Source organism: Onthophagus taurus, chromosome 2 (assembly GCF_036711975.1).
Source record: "Onthophagus taurus isolate NC chromosome 2, IU_Otau_3.0, whole genome shotgun sequence".
NCBI lineage: Eukaryota > Metazoa > Arthropoda > Insecta > Coleoptera > Scarabaeidae > Onthophagus > Onthophagus taurus.
In genome coordinates, this window is record NC_091967.1 from 17,689,891 (window position 1) to 17,705,113 (window position 15,223).

The 15,223-nt window shown below is 40.4% G+C and overlaps 1 protein-coding gene across 1 annotated transcript in view; it reads right to left on the minus strand.

Moving 5' to 3' along the window:
* The window catches only part of LOC111414383 (fibrillin-like protein dumpy), a 157,924-nt gene that overhangs the window by 36,804 nt on the left and 105,897 nt on the right, over positions 1–15,223 (minus strand). The window contains 25 exon segments of the mRNA XM_071194412.1: positions 148–768; positions 823–1,770; positions 1,830–3,410; positions 3,557–3,862; positions 3,970–4,308; positions 4,420–4,731; positions 4,917–5,231; positions 5,297–5,620; positions 5,679–5,999; positions 6,059–6,373; positions 6,431–6,757; positions 6,815–7,132; positions 7,193–7,504; positions 7,558–7,878; positions 7,931–8,245; positions 8,303–8,620; positions 8,676–8,999; positions 9,228–9,536; positions 9,601–9,909; positions 9,964–10,284; positions 10,397–10,720; positions 10,779–13,847; positions 13,930–14,424; positions 14,486–14,668; positions 14,994–15,206. Of these exon segments, the coding sequence (XP_071050513.1) occupies positions 148–768; positions 823–1,770; positions 1,830–3,410; positions 3,557–3,862; positions 3,970–4,308; positions 4,420–4,731; positions 4,917–5,231; positions 5,297–5,620; positions 5,679–5,999; positions 6,059–6,373; positions 6,431–6,757; positions 6,815–7,132; positions 7,193–7,504; positions 7,558–7,878; positions 7,931–8,245; positions 8,303–8,620; positions 8,676–8,999; positions 9,228–9,536; positions 9,601–9,909; positions 9,964–10,284; positions 10,397–10,720; positions 10,779–13,847; positions 13,930–14,424; positions 14,486–14,668; positions 14,994–15,206 (12,840 nt within the window).

Here is a 15,223-nt window from a genome sequence, read left to right on the forward strand (position 1 = left end):
GTCCCATTATAAAAGAAGCATAGAAGCTCAAGACAGAAATCAGTCAGACAATATAAAAGCTCGTGCGGTTAGCAGATTTGTAATAAATAAGATAGAAAAGTGTGTAGAGTGCATGCAATGTTAAGTTAAATCTTAAAAGAAACTCACCTCGCGCTTCAACGCAACCAACAAATGGATCTCCAGTGTAGCCTGTTATGCAAGTACATACAGGATTGTGATTTATTACCGCACATGTTGCAGATGGTCCACACGAACCCGGACACGGATCTCGGCACTTTTGATTAACACACGCGCGGTTTGATGCGCATTCAGGGTTTATAACACATTCCGGACGACAGTTTGGAGGAGAACCGACATAATTTGGTAAACACGAACACGCAGGATTTTCGCCGCGAACTTGACAGACGGAATTTGGCCCACACGGTGATGGTTCACAAGGGTTGATTACAGGTGGTGGTTCCTTTTGAATTGGGTAACATCTGGTGAAAGGATCTCCAGTTTGGTCAGCCATACAAGTACAAATTGGATTATGATTGATAACTTGACACTTCGCATTAACACCGCATGTGCCGGGACATGGATCAGAACATTTATTGTTTAGGCAAGCTTGAGTTAGCGGACATTCTGCGCTGATAATACATTCTGGGCGACATGAAGGTGGGCTACCGATTTGTCCAGGTTGACAAGAACAAACTGCTACTTCATTAATGATTTTGCAAATACTGTTTGCTCCACATGGAGAGGGATTACAAGGGTTAACTGGGGGTTCTGAAAAAATAAGGATATAATATTGCAAATTAGCTATTAAATTAAAAAACGTACTATGCTCGACATGTCTGCACGTTGTAAATGGATCACCTTCGTAGCTTGGAAGACAGCTACACATAGGGATGTGGTTTACCACATCACATTTGGCGTTTGTACCACATGTTCCTATACAAGGATCAATACATTTTAGGTTTGAACACGCTTTCATTGGAGAACAATCAGTATTCATTGTACATTCAGGTCTACATCCTCGATATGGATCGCCGAAATATTCAGGTAAACAGCTACAAATTCCATTATTACATTTTGCGTTTGGTCCACATGGTTGTTTCTCGCATGGATCACTTGGTCGTTTTGTAACTGGCTCTTCTATTTTCCTTGTGCATTGCGTAAAAGGATCTCCAACAAAACCACTAATACACGTACAAATTGGAATGTGATTATGAACTCGGCATTCAGCATTAAATCCACAAGATCCAGAACATGGATCTCTACATTTTTCTGAGATACAAGCTTTGTCAGATGGGCAATCAGTATTCACAACACATTCAGGTCTACAGTTTGGCGGGGAGCCAATGTAACCTGGATTACAAGAACATGACGGCTGATCGTTGAATTCTCGACATTCTGCGTTTGGACCACACGGCGATGGATAGCATGGATTTAGTGGTACTTCAGGTGTTTTAATAACAGGTGGTTGCTCAACGCATCTGGTGAACGGGTCGCCAGTTAAGCCAATTGGACAGCTGCATAGTGGATTGTGGTTAATAACTTCACATTTAGCTCCGATCCCACAAGCACCATTACATGGGTTTGAACATTTGAACTTATAACATGCTTTGTTTGATGGACATTCTGAACTAACTACACATTCTGGTCTACAGTTTGGAGGTGCTCCAACGTATTCTTTTTCGCAGGAACAAACAGCTCGATTGTTGACGTTTCTGCAAATGCTGTTTGGTCCACAAGGCGATGGGAAGCATGGATTCATTGGTTCTTCATCTAAATTAAATAAATAAAATATTAATTACATAAAAATAAAAATACTGATTAATACTAACGTTTAACTGGTTCTATTCGACATCCGGCAAATGGATCTCCGATATATCCTTTTATGCAATTACATGTAGGTATATGATTTACAATTTGACATTCGGCAAACTGTCCGCAAATTCCCGGGCAAGGATCGACGCATTTATTTCTTACACACGCCTTCGTTTTTTCACAATCTGAATTTATGGCACATTCTGGTCTACATCCTTCGTATGGATTTCCGTGATATTCATCTAAACAAACACAACTTCCAGCGTTGTTACGTTCCTTGCATACAGCGTTAGCACCACACGGCGATGGTTCACATGGATTTGGTTCTGGTCTTGTGATCGGTATACATTGAGTAAATGGATCTCCAGTGTAGCCAAAAAGACATGAACAAGAAACGGTATGAGATATAATATGACACTCTGTGTTTTGACCACAGCTTCCAACACATGGATCTTTACATTTCTTGCCAATACAAGCTTTCGTGCTCGGACAATCGGGATTGATAACGCATTCTGGTCTACAGTTAGGAGCTTGACCAATATAGTCTGCTAGGCAGTCGCATTGTGCTCTTCCACCCACATTTCTGCACAATGCGTTTGGTCCACACGGCGATGGTCTGCAAGGATCTTGAGGTTCTTCTATTGGCGGAGGTGCCGGTATTGGATAGCACCGTTGGAAGGGATCACCTGTTAAAGATTCTGGACAACTGCAGATTGGGCTATGATTAATTACTTCACATCTAGCTTCTAAGCCACAGGTACCAGCACAAGGATTTACACATTTTTGATTTACGCAGGCTTGCGTGAGTGCACATTCGGAACTGATGATACATTCTGGTTTACAGTTTGGTGGACTTCCGGTGAATCCTTGTATACAAGAGCAAGTGGCGTGGTCATTAATGGCTCTACAAATACTGTTTGGTCCGCACGGTGATGGATTACAAGGTTCTGATGGCGGTGCCTCTTGCTTTTCGATTACACGGCAATTAGAAAATGGATCACCTGTCATTCCTTCCGGACAAGAACAGGTTGGAATGTGATTAATTACATCGCATCGAGCGTTTAAGCCACAAGTTCCAGGGCATGGATCAATACACTTATTTCGGGTACACGCCTTATCTCTACTACATTCGTTACTCAAGACACATTCGGGTCTGCAAGACTCATAAGGATTTCCAAAGAATTCTGGCAAGCAAGTGCAAACTCCGTTATCACACTTGGCATTTGGTCCGCAAGGTGAGTTAGCACATGGATCTTCCGGTACTTTTTCAATAAGGATTTGCGAGCATTGAGTAAAAGGATCTCCAGTGAAACCATGTTCGCACGTGCATATTGGTAAATGGTTCAAAACATGACAATTGGCGTTATATCCACAAGATCCTTCGCAAGGATTCTTACATTTCTGTCGGATACATGCTAATGAACTGCTGCATTCGGAATTGATGATACATTCAGGGCGACAAGTTGGTGGAGATCCGACAAACGATGGTAAACAAGAACAAGATGGAAAACCATTTCTCATTTGACATTGCGCATTTGGTCCACATGGTGAAGGGAAACACGATGGAGGTTTTTCTGTTGTTGTAGGTTCTGGCGGAGCTAATTATGAAGAAAAAGTTGTTATTATGTGTATAAAGCAATTATAAGAATAAAGAGTGTTTTCAAGAAAAGAATGAATAATAATTATAAAATAAACATCATGCACAAAATAATTTCATTCCTTTCAGAAAAGTATAGAGTCTTACGTTGCGGCGAACATCTGGTAAAGGGATCGCCAGTGAAACCAGGTGGACATGCACAGATAGGACTGTGGTTCTTGACGTAACATTGCGCTATCAAACCACAAGTATTTGGACAAGGATCAGCACATTTTTGATTAATGCATGCTTTATCAGGCGAACATTCTGCGTTTACTACGCATTCTGGATGACATTGAGGGGGTGTGCCCATATAATTAGGTAAACAAGAACACACTGCTTGATTATTGATATTTCTGCACTGACTGTTTGGTCCGCATGGTGTTGGAGAGCAAGGATCTTTAGGTACGGGCGCTATTTAGAAAAAGAAGACATTAAGAAACAAGAAGAGATACTAAATATAATACAAGAATACAAAAACGTAGAGAAATACATGCGGAAAACGAGATATATTTACTTACGCGGCATCAAAATTTGTCTACATTCTACAAATGCATTTCCTGTGTAACCTTGCTGACAGAAACATTTTGGAATGTGGCTTTCAACCCTACACTCAGCATATAATCCGCATATTCCAGGGCAAGGGTCGACGCATTTAAAGTTAACGCAAGCTAAATGGGTGTTACAGTCATCGTTATTTTCACATTCTCGTCTACATCCCCGCTGAGTATCGTATGGATTTCCTTCGAATCCGGTGTTACAGTAACAAGCAGCAGCTTGTTTATTCTCTCTACATTGAGCATTTGGTCCGCATGGATTTGGAATGCATGGTGATAACAGTTCTGGTGTTGGAGTTGTAGCTGAAATCATAGAATATTCAATTAATGTTGGTATATATTTAAAATATTGGACACCATTTCAGAAAGCATAAAAATCAGCAATGATCTTTCCGAGCAAAATCTTAATCTTACATGGCGGAAGCAATCGACACTCTGACCGAGCGTCGCCGACATATCCAGAAAGGCATGAGCACATGGGTTTATGATTTACGACTGTGCATAAGGCGTTTGCGCCGCAGATTCCTGAACATGGATTTTTGCAGCGCTCATTTTGGCAAGCAAGGTTGTTGGGACATTCGGAGTCTGTTATACATTCAGGTCGACAATTTGGTGTTCTACCAATATAGTTTGGTAAACAGGAACACGCCGCTTGCTCGCCGATCACTCTGCATTGAGAGTTCGGCCCGCAAGGTGATGGTTGGCAAGGATTTTCATTTGGAACAGCTGAAATTTAAGAGATAGATAGTAAAGATAGAAGAAAGTTTAATAGCCATTCTTAACATATCGTGGCAAATTGAACGACATACAATTCAACTTGCTAATATGTCATGGAATGACGACAGAAACATATAGTGATAAATAGAAAAAGTTAAGTAATCTATAAAAGTATAGAAAAGTAGTTGTCTTACGTTCTGCTGGTAAACAACGTATGAAAGGATCTCCAGAGAATTGTGGACTACATGAACAAATAGGATTATGATTTATAACTTGGCAGTTTGCGTTTATTCCACACGTTCCAGGGCAAGGATCTATACATTTTAAGTTTTTGCATGCTTTATTTTGGGCGCATTCGGAATGTACTAAACATTCTGGTTTGCATGCAGGTGGTGCGCCAATGTATCCTTGATTACATGTACAAACAGCATGCCCGTTTATTTCTCTACATTGGCTATAAGGTCCGCAAGGTGAAGGTTGACATGGATTGCTAGGTGGCTTTTCTGTTGCTAAAGAGAAGAAAAAAAGAAATGTTTTACATGCAAGAAGTAAACAGTTTTAGGTCATGCCTTACTTGGTGGGATAAAGTGGCATTCTCTTAAAGGATCCCCGGTATAGCCAATTATGCAAGAACAACTTGGTGCGTGATTCAAAACTAAACATTCGGCATTTATTCCACACGTTCCAGGACATGGATCTCTACATTTATTGTTAACACAGGATTTTGTTCTTTCGCAATCAGTGTTAGTTACGCATTCGGGTTTGCAACCGGTGTAAGGATCACCAAAATACTCAGGTAAACAGGTACAAGAACCTGCACCATTTTGTTCTTTGCAAATGGCATTAGCACCACACGGAGATGGCGTACAAGGATTTCTTGGTCCTTCAGTAGGTAGAGCTATATAAAAGAAGAAGAGTAGAAAAAAGAGTTGACAGATAACATGCATAAATCTTACAAGGTGGTATTTGGCTACATCCAGAAAATGGGTCGCCTGTATATCCTGACGTACATTGGCAAACTGGCGAATGTTTTATTACTGAACAAGTAGCGTACCGTCCACAAGATCCAGGACAAGGATCAACGCATCTTGCATTATTACATGATAAGTTTGAGGGACAGTCGGCGTTTATTTTACATTCCGGTCTACAATTTGGCGGACGGCCTATATAATTAGCTAAGCATGAACAAGCTGGTTGTTCTGCAACAACTCTACATTGAGAGTTTGGTCCGCAGGGTGTAGGAACGCAAGGGTCTTCTGTAGGTGTAGGAACACGAACTAGAAATTAGTTGTAAAATAATAAATCTAGACGAGAATTTAAGGCACATATAGCTTACTTTGCTGAGGAAGGCAACGTACAAATGGATCTCCCGTGTATCCAGGAGAACAGCTACATATTGGATTATGGTTTACAACGGAGCAACGAGCGTTAACTCCGCAGGTACCTGGGCAAGGATCTCGGCATTTATTTTTAATACAAGCCTTGTTTTGAAGACAGTCTGCACTGACCATACATTCTGGTTTGCATGATGGTGGATTTCCTACGTAATCTTTTAAACATGAACACACTGCGTGTCCATTTATTTCTTTACATTGACTATAAGGTCCGCAGGGGGATGGTACACATGGGTTTACATCAGGCAGTTCAGTAACTTAAAAAATATGTTTTTGAAAATATGTTTGTAAATTTTTACAATGAAGAATCTTACTTGGTGGTGGTAAATGGCAACCTATTAATGGATTTCCAGTGTATCCAGGAACGCATAAACATGTTGGATTATGATTCCTAACTAAGCATTCAGCATTTAGTCCACAAACACCTGGGCAAGGGTTTCGACATTTATTATTTGTGCATGCTTTATCTGAAGGACAATCTGAGTTTGTAACACATTCTGGGCGACATCCTGAATAAGGATCTCCAAAGTATTCTGGTAAACATATACACGATCCTGCGCCATTTCGTTCTTTACAGATAGCATTTGATCCGCATGGCGAGGGATTACATGGATTTGGTGGTTGTTCAGTAGGAAGGGCTACTAAATTGAAATAATTATGATAAAATTTGTTTTTTTTTGCATTAAATGAGGGCTTACATGGTATTTGTGTACACCCGCCAAAGGGATCGCCTGTATATCCGGGAATGCAAGAACAAACTGATTTATGATTTAAAACAGTACATTCAGCATTTGGGCCGCATGAGCCAGGACAAGGATCTATGCATCTTTCATTAATGCAAGCCTGATTGCTTGGACATTCAGGACTGATTGTACATTCTGGTCTACAATTTGGAGGTCTACCAATATAATTAGTTAAACAAGAACATGCTGGAGTGCTGCCTATAGCGCGACATTGCGAATTAGGACCGCAAGGTGATGGTTCACATGGATTTTCAGGTGGCAATTCTACACGTTCTAAAATTTAAGATGTTTAAATAGAAGTTAATTGATAATAGACGTTGTTTCAACTCTTACTTTCTTCTAAAATACATCGTACGAATGGATCGCCAGTGTGATTAGGAATACAACTGCAAATTGGATTGTGATTAACTACGTGACAATTGGCGTTAATTCCGCAGTTGCCAACACAGGGATTTCTACATTTCATGTTAAGACAAGCTTGATTTAGCGGACATTCCGCACTTATCATACATTCTGGACGACAATTTGGTGCTGCACCAATATAATTTTCCTGGCAAGAACATACAGCGTGATTATTTACGGTCCTACAAATGCTGTAAGCGCCACATGGATTTGGTTGGCATGGGTCAGTGTCTTCTTCAACAGCTATAATACCATAATTAGATGGAACAAATTTTAAACTACTTATAAACACATACGTATTAAATGGCAAGCTATCATTGGATCTCCTCGGTAACCATCAAAACAGAAACAGAATGGTGCGTGATTCGAAATCGTACATTCGGCATTAACGCCGCATGTTCCAGGACATGGGTTTTTACATTTATTATTGACACACGCTTTATCTAATGGGCAATCGGAATTTATCACACATTCTGGTTTACATCCTGTGTAAGGGTCGCCGAAATACTCAGGCAAACAACTACAAGAGCCCGCTGAGTTTTGTTCTTTACAAATTGCATTGGCGCCGCATGGAGATGGATTACATGGATGTGGTGGTTCTTCACTAGGTGGGACAACTATAATTGAATTATGAGAAAACTAAATTGTGGGTAACTCTGAAAATCTTACTCGGCACAGGTGAACACCCTGCGAAAGGATCTCCTGTATAACCAGGATCACAGTGGCATCTTGGGGAATGGTTTGTAACCATACAGGATGTGAATATACCACAAGATCCAGGGCAAGGATCTTTACATCTTTCATTAATACATGCCAAATTTCCAGGACATTCTGCGTTTATAGTGCATTCAGGTCTGCACATGGGTGGACGACCAATAAAGTTAGGTAGACAAGAACATACAGGTCGATCTCTTATTACTTGACAGTTCGAATTTAATCCACAAGGTGTGGGTTCGCATGGATTTATAGGTGGAGAAGGTGGTACTACAAAATATGTATTCAATTTACTTTTTGTTGAGTATTATGAGTGAAAAACCTTACGTCTCTCCTCCAAACATCTTACAAATGGATCACCAATAAAACGTCCAGGACAACTACAAATAGGATTGTGGTTTACCGCACGACATTCGGCATTTATTCCGCATGTTCCGGGGCACGGATCTTGACATTTATTATTTATACAGGCTTTACTTTGTACGCAGTCTGCACTTATCATACATTCTGGTCTACAATTTGGTGGAACACCCACGTAGTTTTGTAGACACGAACATACCCCATTGTTATTAATTTTTCTACATTGACTATAAGGACCGCATGGTGACGGTATACAAGGATCCGCTGGTGGTAAATATGTTGGAGCTGTTCAAAAAATTAATGTTAAGGTGTGCAAAAATATAAAAGGGGAAATTCTTACGTGGAGGAATAGCGTGACAAGATCTTTGTGGATTTCCTGTGAAACCTGGTAGACATGAGCAGGTTGGGACATGATTTATAGTGCGGCATTCCGCATTTACACCACATGTACCAGGACATGGGTCTTTGCATTTATTATTTACACAAACCAGGTGTCTAGAGCAGTCCGTATTCATTACACATTCTGGCCTACAGCTTAGATACGGATCCCCGTAATATTCAGGTAAGCACACACATGACGCAGCTCCGTTTCTTTCAGTGCATACTGCATTTATTCCACAAGGCGATGGATTACATGGATTAACAGGCTCTTCAACTTTAGGAACTAAAATAATATTTTATTCTGTTTGTATATTGATTCAGTTTATTTGGGTTAGTTTCTTTGTGTTTACTATTGAATTAATATTGCAGTATTTTTGTAAATATTGGGTTAAAATATTAAATTCCATCCCACTATTCTACTAATAAATATTTTAATCATAAATTAATTGTGGATAAGTAACTTAATAGTGGTTATTTATTGTGCTGTTATTTGGAAAAAATAATATCTTACTTTCGAAACAACCAGAGAAGGCATCTCCGGTGAAACCATTGAGACAATAACATACAGGAGTATGATTCACAACTTTGCACTGTGAATTTGAGCCACAAGATCCAGGGCATGGATCAACGCATTTTTGATGTACACATGCCAGTGATAGTGAACATTCCGTATTTATTACACATTCAGGTCTGCAATTAGGTGGTTGGCCAAAATAATTTGTTTTACAAGAGCATACAGCTCTATTATCGATTTCTCTACAATCTGAATATGGGCCACAAGGACTTGGAGTACAAGGCCTGATTATATCTGGTAATGGTTCTAGAAAATATGGTACAAAAATATGAATTTTATCCATACTATACATTCTAATGGTTTAACTTACTTGGAGCTAAAATACATTGTGTGAAAGGATCACCTGTATAACCTGATTGGCAACTACATATTGGTATATGATTAACAACTCTACAAAGAGCATTGTACCCGCAAGTACCAGGACATGGGTCAATACATATTTGATTTGAACAGGCTTTATTTAATGCACACTCTGCATTAATTACGCATTCTGGCCTGCACATTGGTGGGGCACCTTGATAACCTGGTGCACACGAACAAACTGGTCTACCTTCCTGTACGCGGCATATAGAGTATAAACCACATGGGGAAGGTCTACATGGATCTCTAGGTTCTACATCTTAAACGTAAATTTTTTTTAGAAAAGAATTGATTCGTGTTAAAGTCAACATACTTATTTTACGGATTTCAGTACAGTAGTTTAAGGCATTTCCTTCGAAACCGGTTGGACACGTACAAATAGGGTTGTGTTTAATCACACTACAATGGGCATTGACTCCGCATGTGCCCGGACAAGGGTCTTTGCATTTCTTATTGAAACATGCCTTATCAAGCGGACAATCGTCGTTTACGATGCATTCGGGGCGACAATTAACGTATGGGTCGCCAAAATATTCCGGCAAGCATGTACACGAGCCATAACCATTGTTGTCTTTGCAAATAGCATTTGCTCCGCATGGCGATGGGTGACAAGGGTTCTTAGGAATGTCTATGACTAGAAGGCAATGAATTTTATGTACATTGCACGAAACATTTTCAATTTAAGCATATGAAAAAATGTAAGCTGCAAGAGGTCGATAAAATTAAAAAGAAAAACCATCGCTTACCTTGCATTTGACGGCAGCCGCTGAAGGGATCTCCTTCGAATCCTTCAAGACACAAACAAACAGATTTGTGGTTTAAAACTGTGCATTGAGCATTTATTCCACATGATCCGTCGCACGGGTTTTGACACTTTTTGTTGATACAGGATAAATTAGGTGGACAATCTTGATTGATTACACATTCAGGTCTACAGTTAGGTGGTGCTCCTAGAAGTCCTGGTAGACACGAACAAACTGGCCTATCTTCGAGTACTCTACATTCAGCGTTGAGTCCACACGGCGATGGGATACACGGAGATGTAGTTGGTGGTGTTGGTGTTCGCGATTCTAATTAAGTACAATAATTAATTAGTAACAGATAAAAATATTGTAAGAATTTACTTACCTTCTTTGATACATTGTATAAAAGGATCGCCGGTGTACCTAGGTGGGCAAGAACAAATTGGCGAATGGTTGATTACTTCACATCTAGCGTCGAGACCGCAAGTTCCAGGACATGGATCTTGACATTTTTGGTTTATACATTCTTTGTCATTTGAACATTCTGAAGTAATAACGCATTCAGGTCGACATCTGGGTGGTACTCCATAGAAACCAACTGAACATGAACAGATGGGGTGCCCATTTGAAATTCGGCAATTGCTGTTTGGACCACACGGTGATGGTTGACAGGGATTTTCGTCTTCTGGATGTTCTTCTTGCCTACACGAAGTGTATGGATTTCCAATAAAACCAGGGAAGCAGTTACATTGTGGATTATGGTTGACTACGCGACATTCTGTGTTAACTCCGCATAGACCCTCACATGGATTCCTACAGTAATTGTTAAGACACGATTCGTGACTTGGACATTCTGCATTTGATATACATTCAGGTTTGCAGCCGCCAGTGTATGGATTTCCTATGTACGGCGGAATACATTTACAAACAGGTCGGTTATTTTCAACTGTACACATCGTATTTTGACCACATGGACTTGGATTGCAGAGAGTTTCCATTCTATCGATTGTTTTCGTACATCCAACGAAAGCGTCTCCTTCGAAACCACGGCTACAAGTACAGAAAGCTCGATGGTTGATGATATTACATTCAGCATTTCTTCCACAGGCTCCAATGCATGGATCTATGCATTTTTCTTGAACACATGCTTTAGTTTTGGCACATTCGCTGCTTCTTACACATTCTGGTCTGCAATGGGGTGGTGTACCAATATAATTTGCAATACATGAACAAACTGGCCGGTCTTCCTTAACAAGACATATTGAATTAGGTCCGCATGGTGATATAGCTGCGTCACATGGATTTCTTGGTTCTGGTACTGGCGAAGGAAGCCCAATTGCTACACAACTAATAAAGGGATCTCCTTGGAAGCCATTTCCACAATAACAAATTGGATTATGATTTATCACAGAGCATATGGCATTATTTCCACAGGTTCCAGGGCAAGGATCGACACATTTTTGGTTCACACAGCCTTTATTTTGAGGGCATTCTGAGCTTACCACGCATTCTGGTCTACAGGCAGGAGGAGTTCCTTTAAATGTCGGTAAACATGAACATGTTGGGTATCCTTGTGATGATATTAAACATCTGCTAAAAGGTCCACAAGGTGATGGATCGCATGGATTGATACCTGTAGGTGGTATTTTTGCAACAGTATCCGGATAACAAGAAACAAAGGCATCGCCGGTATATCCTTCTGGGCAGTAACATATTGGAGAATGGTGAACTGGTTTACATTGGGCGTTAACTCCACAAACGGCTATACAAGGATCTACGCACTTATTATTTACACAAGCTTGAGTTTGCGGACAATCAGGATCGATTACACATACTGGCCTACATACTACCCAAGGATTTCCATAGAACCCTGGTTTACACGCGCAGTTTAGAGCACTGTTTTCTTCTCTACATATCGCGTTTGCTCCACATCTAACATTTTCACAAGTTTCCTTTACCATTGGTTTTTCTTGCGGCATTTCTACGCATTGTTCGAATGGGTTTCCTCGTAAATGAGCTGGACATGCACAAACTGGTGTATGATTTACTACGGTGCAAATTGCTCTAAATCCGCAGGAGCCTAAGCAAGGATCTAAACAAGTCTGTCCGATGCAGGCCTTATCGAAAGGACAGTCAGCATTTAATAAGCATTCTGGGCGACATTTTGGATCGTAAATTGCATTTGGTGTTAAGCAAGGATCGCAAATGGCCATTTGGCCATCATAGGCAGTGCATACTTCTGCCGGACCGCACGGTGATGGTGAACATGGTCTTGAAATATTTATTTGGGGCACATCATATATCGGCTTTGGAAGACATTGTATAAATGCGTTGCCATAGAATCCTTGTCGGCATTGACATGTAGGGGTGTGATGTTCTACCATACATTCCGCGTTCAAACCACAAAGATTTCCCGTGGTACATGGACTAATACAATGTCGATTAATACAGGTTCTATCAGATGAACAATCAGAGTTTGTAACACATTCTGGTCGACAACCAAACTGAGGATCTCCAGTAAAGTCAGATATACAAGAACAAACAGCTCTATTTCCCATAACTTTACAAATAGTGTTCAATCCGCAAGGACTAGGCAGACAAGGGCTTTGTGGTGGTAATGGTTTCGGTATTGGTGAGCACCTGATAACAGGATTGCCGGTAAATCCAGGATTACAAGTACAAACTGGATGGTGTTTTTCTGATCTACAATTTGCGTTTATTCCGCATGCACCTGGACAAGGATCGCGACATCTGTGAGCCATACAAGCTTGCTTATCCGAACAATCATCATCATCTAAACATTCAAAACCGTGACATCCTTCTGGTCCAGTCGGGTCACCTCCAAATCCTGGTGGACATTGACAAAGAGATTGGCCATTTGGTGAAACGATACATATAGCTCCAGGACTGCAAGGATTTGGTAGACATGGACTTGGTGGTTTTGGGCGACAGCCTGAGTAGGGATCTCCGATGTATCCAGGTTTACAGAAACATTGTTCTTGGTTATTAGTCGCTACATAACAATCAGCATTCATTCCGCATGGTCCGGGTTGACATCTTGTTGCTGGTGGTGCTGTACAAACTCGAAAAGCGTTGCCGACGGTTCCTTCTGGGCAATAACATACTGGTTGTCTTTGTGGATCGCATATGGCGTTTTCGCCACAAGGGTTCGGTTGACAAGGATTAATTGGTTCTCTACATCCTCTAATCGTATTAATATCTTCTATATAACCATTTAGACATGTACACTTGGCAAATCCATTTCCGAGAACAGTACATTGTGTGTTTGGACCACATGGTGATGGATCGCACGGATGAATTGGTAAAGTGCATGGTGTATGTGGTGGAGATCCTTCAAATTCTGGTAAACAGAAGCAAATTGCTTTACCTGCTACGACGCGACATCCCGTGTTTGGACCACAAGGATTTGGAGTGCATTCATCACCTTCGGGTACTGTAAAGTGTTTAGATAGTGTATTAATTAATATATAAAATTTAGAAATTCGGTAAATTAATGGAAATATTAGATTACTTACTGCAACTTTTAAATGGATTTCCTGTTAATCCTTTTGGACAATAACATATCGGTCCTACTCCGTTATCAAGTTCACAAAGAGCGTTTAATCCGCAAGGATTTGGATCGCAGGGATTTGACGGAGGGTGACATTCTATGGAAGCAATTCCTGTATAACCCGGTGGACATTTACAAGTATATTTGTGGTTATGAACTTCGCAATTTGCATTGATTCCGCATTTACAGGGAGATCTACATTTTCCCGCAATGCATGCTTCTGAGGAAGAACATTCTTTGTCACTTCTGCATCCTTGAACTCTATTACAAAGAATGTATGGGTTTCCTATGAACCCTGGTAGGCATTGACAGTCTGTTCCATGATTTTTCGGTATACAATCTGCATTTTCACCGCAAGAATCTTCAAAGCATGGATTTATACATCTTCTATTGAGTCGATCACATAGTTTATCTGGTGGGCAGTCTTCGTTGTATTGGCAAACTGGTGGACCTTCCAATACTATAAACGTATGTGCATTAATTTAGGTTATTATATAGATTAATTTTTGTTCTATTCCTACCTGGAACGCATCCAACATAACCGTTTCCTTGATAACCTTCAACGCAGCTACAATCCGATCCGTGGTTGGTGTTGATACATACGGCATGTTGTGTGCAAGGATCGTGAATATCGCACGGTCTTTGACAAGCTCCTCCGATACACGCTTCCGTAAGCGGGCAGTCTTCGTTTGACGTGCAACCAACTAGTGTGTAACACACATAGGAGGTGGACAGAAGGTGCAAAAGAGAAAGAGAAAAAGAACTTTACACGTGAGAAATGTACAGGCGGTTTTTACAGGATATAATTTCTAGTTATTTACACCGTTTTTAGACCAATGTACGCTATACAGGTACTGGTAAGTTATTGATTACTTAACACATTATTAAACGTTAAGTTGTATTAACAAAAGAAAAAATCTTATTGGATATCACAAATTTGTTCAACAAAAATTCAAGTTGTTTCATTGATTTTTGTTAAGAAAAGATTTTTTCTTGTTAACAAAGCCTGGCGTTAAGGTTAAGTCTTACTTGGATGAGGCTTAAAACATTTGATGGCCGGGTTTCCTTCGTATCCAATTGGACAGGTGCATATAGGTCTGTGCATTTTCGTTTGGCACTTGGCCGTTTCTGCACAGATGTTTGGTATTTCGCACGCGTTCTGGCACCAGGACATGTAGCAAGCCTCGCTTTCCAAACAATCGAAGTCTGATGTACACTTATGTAATTTCGACTGTGGGGGTTCTGGTTAAGAGTTATTA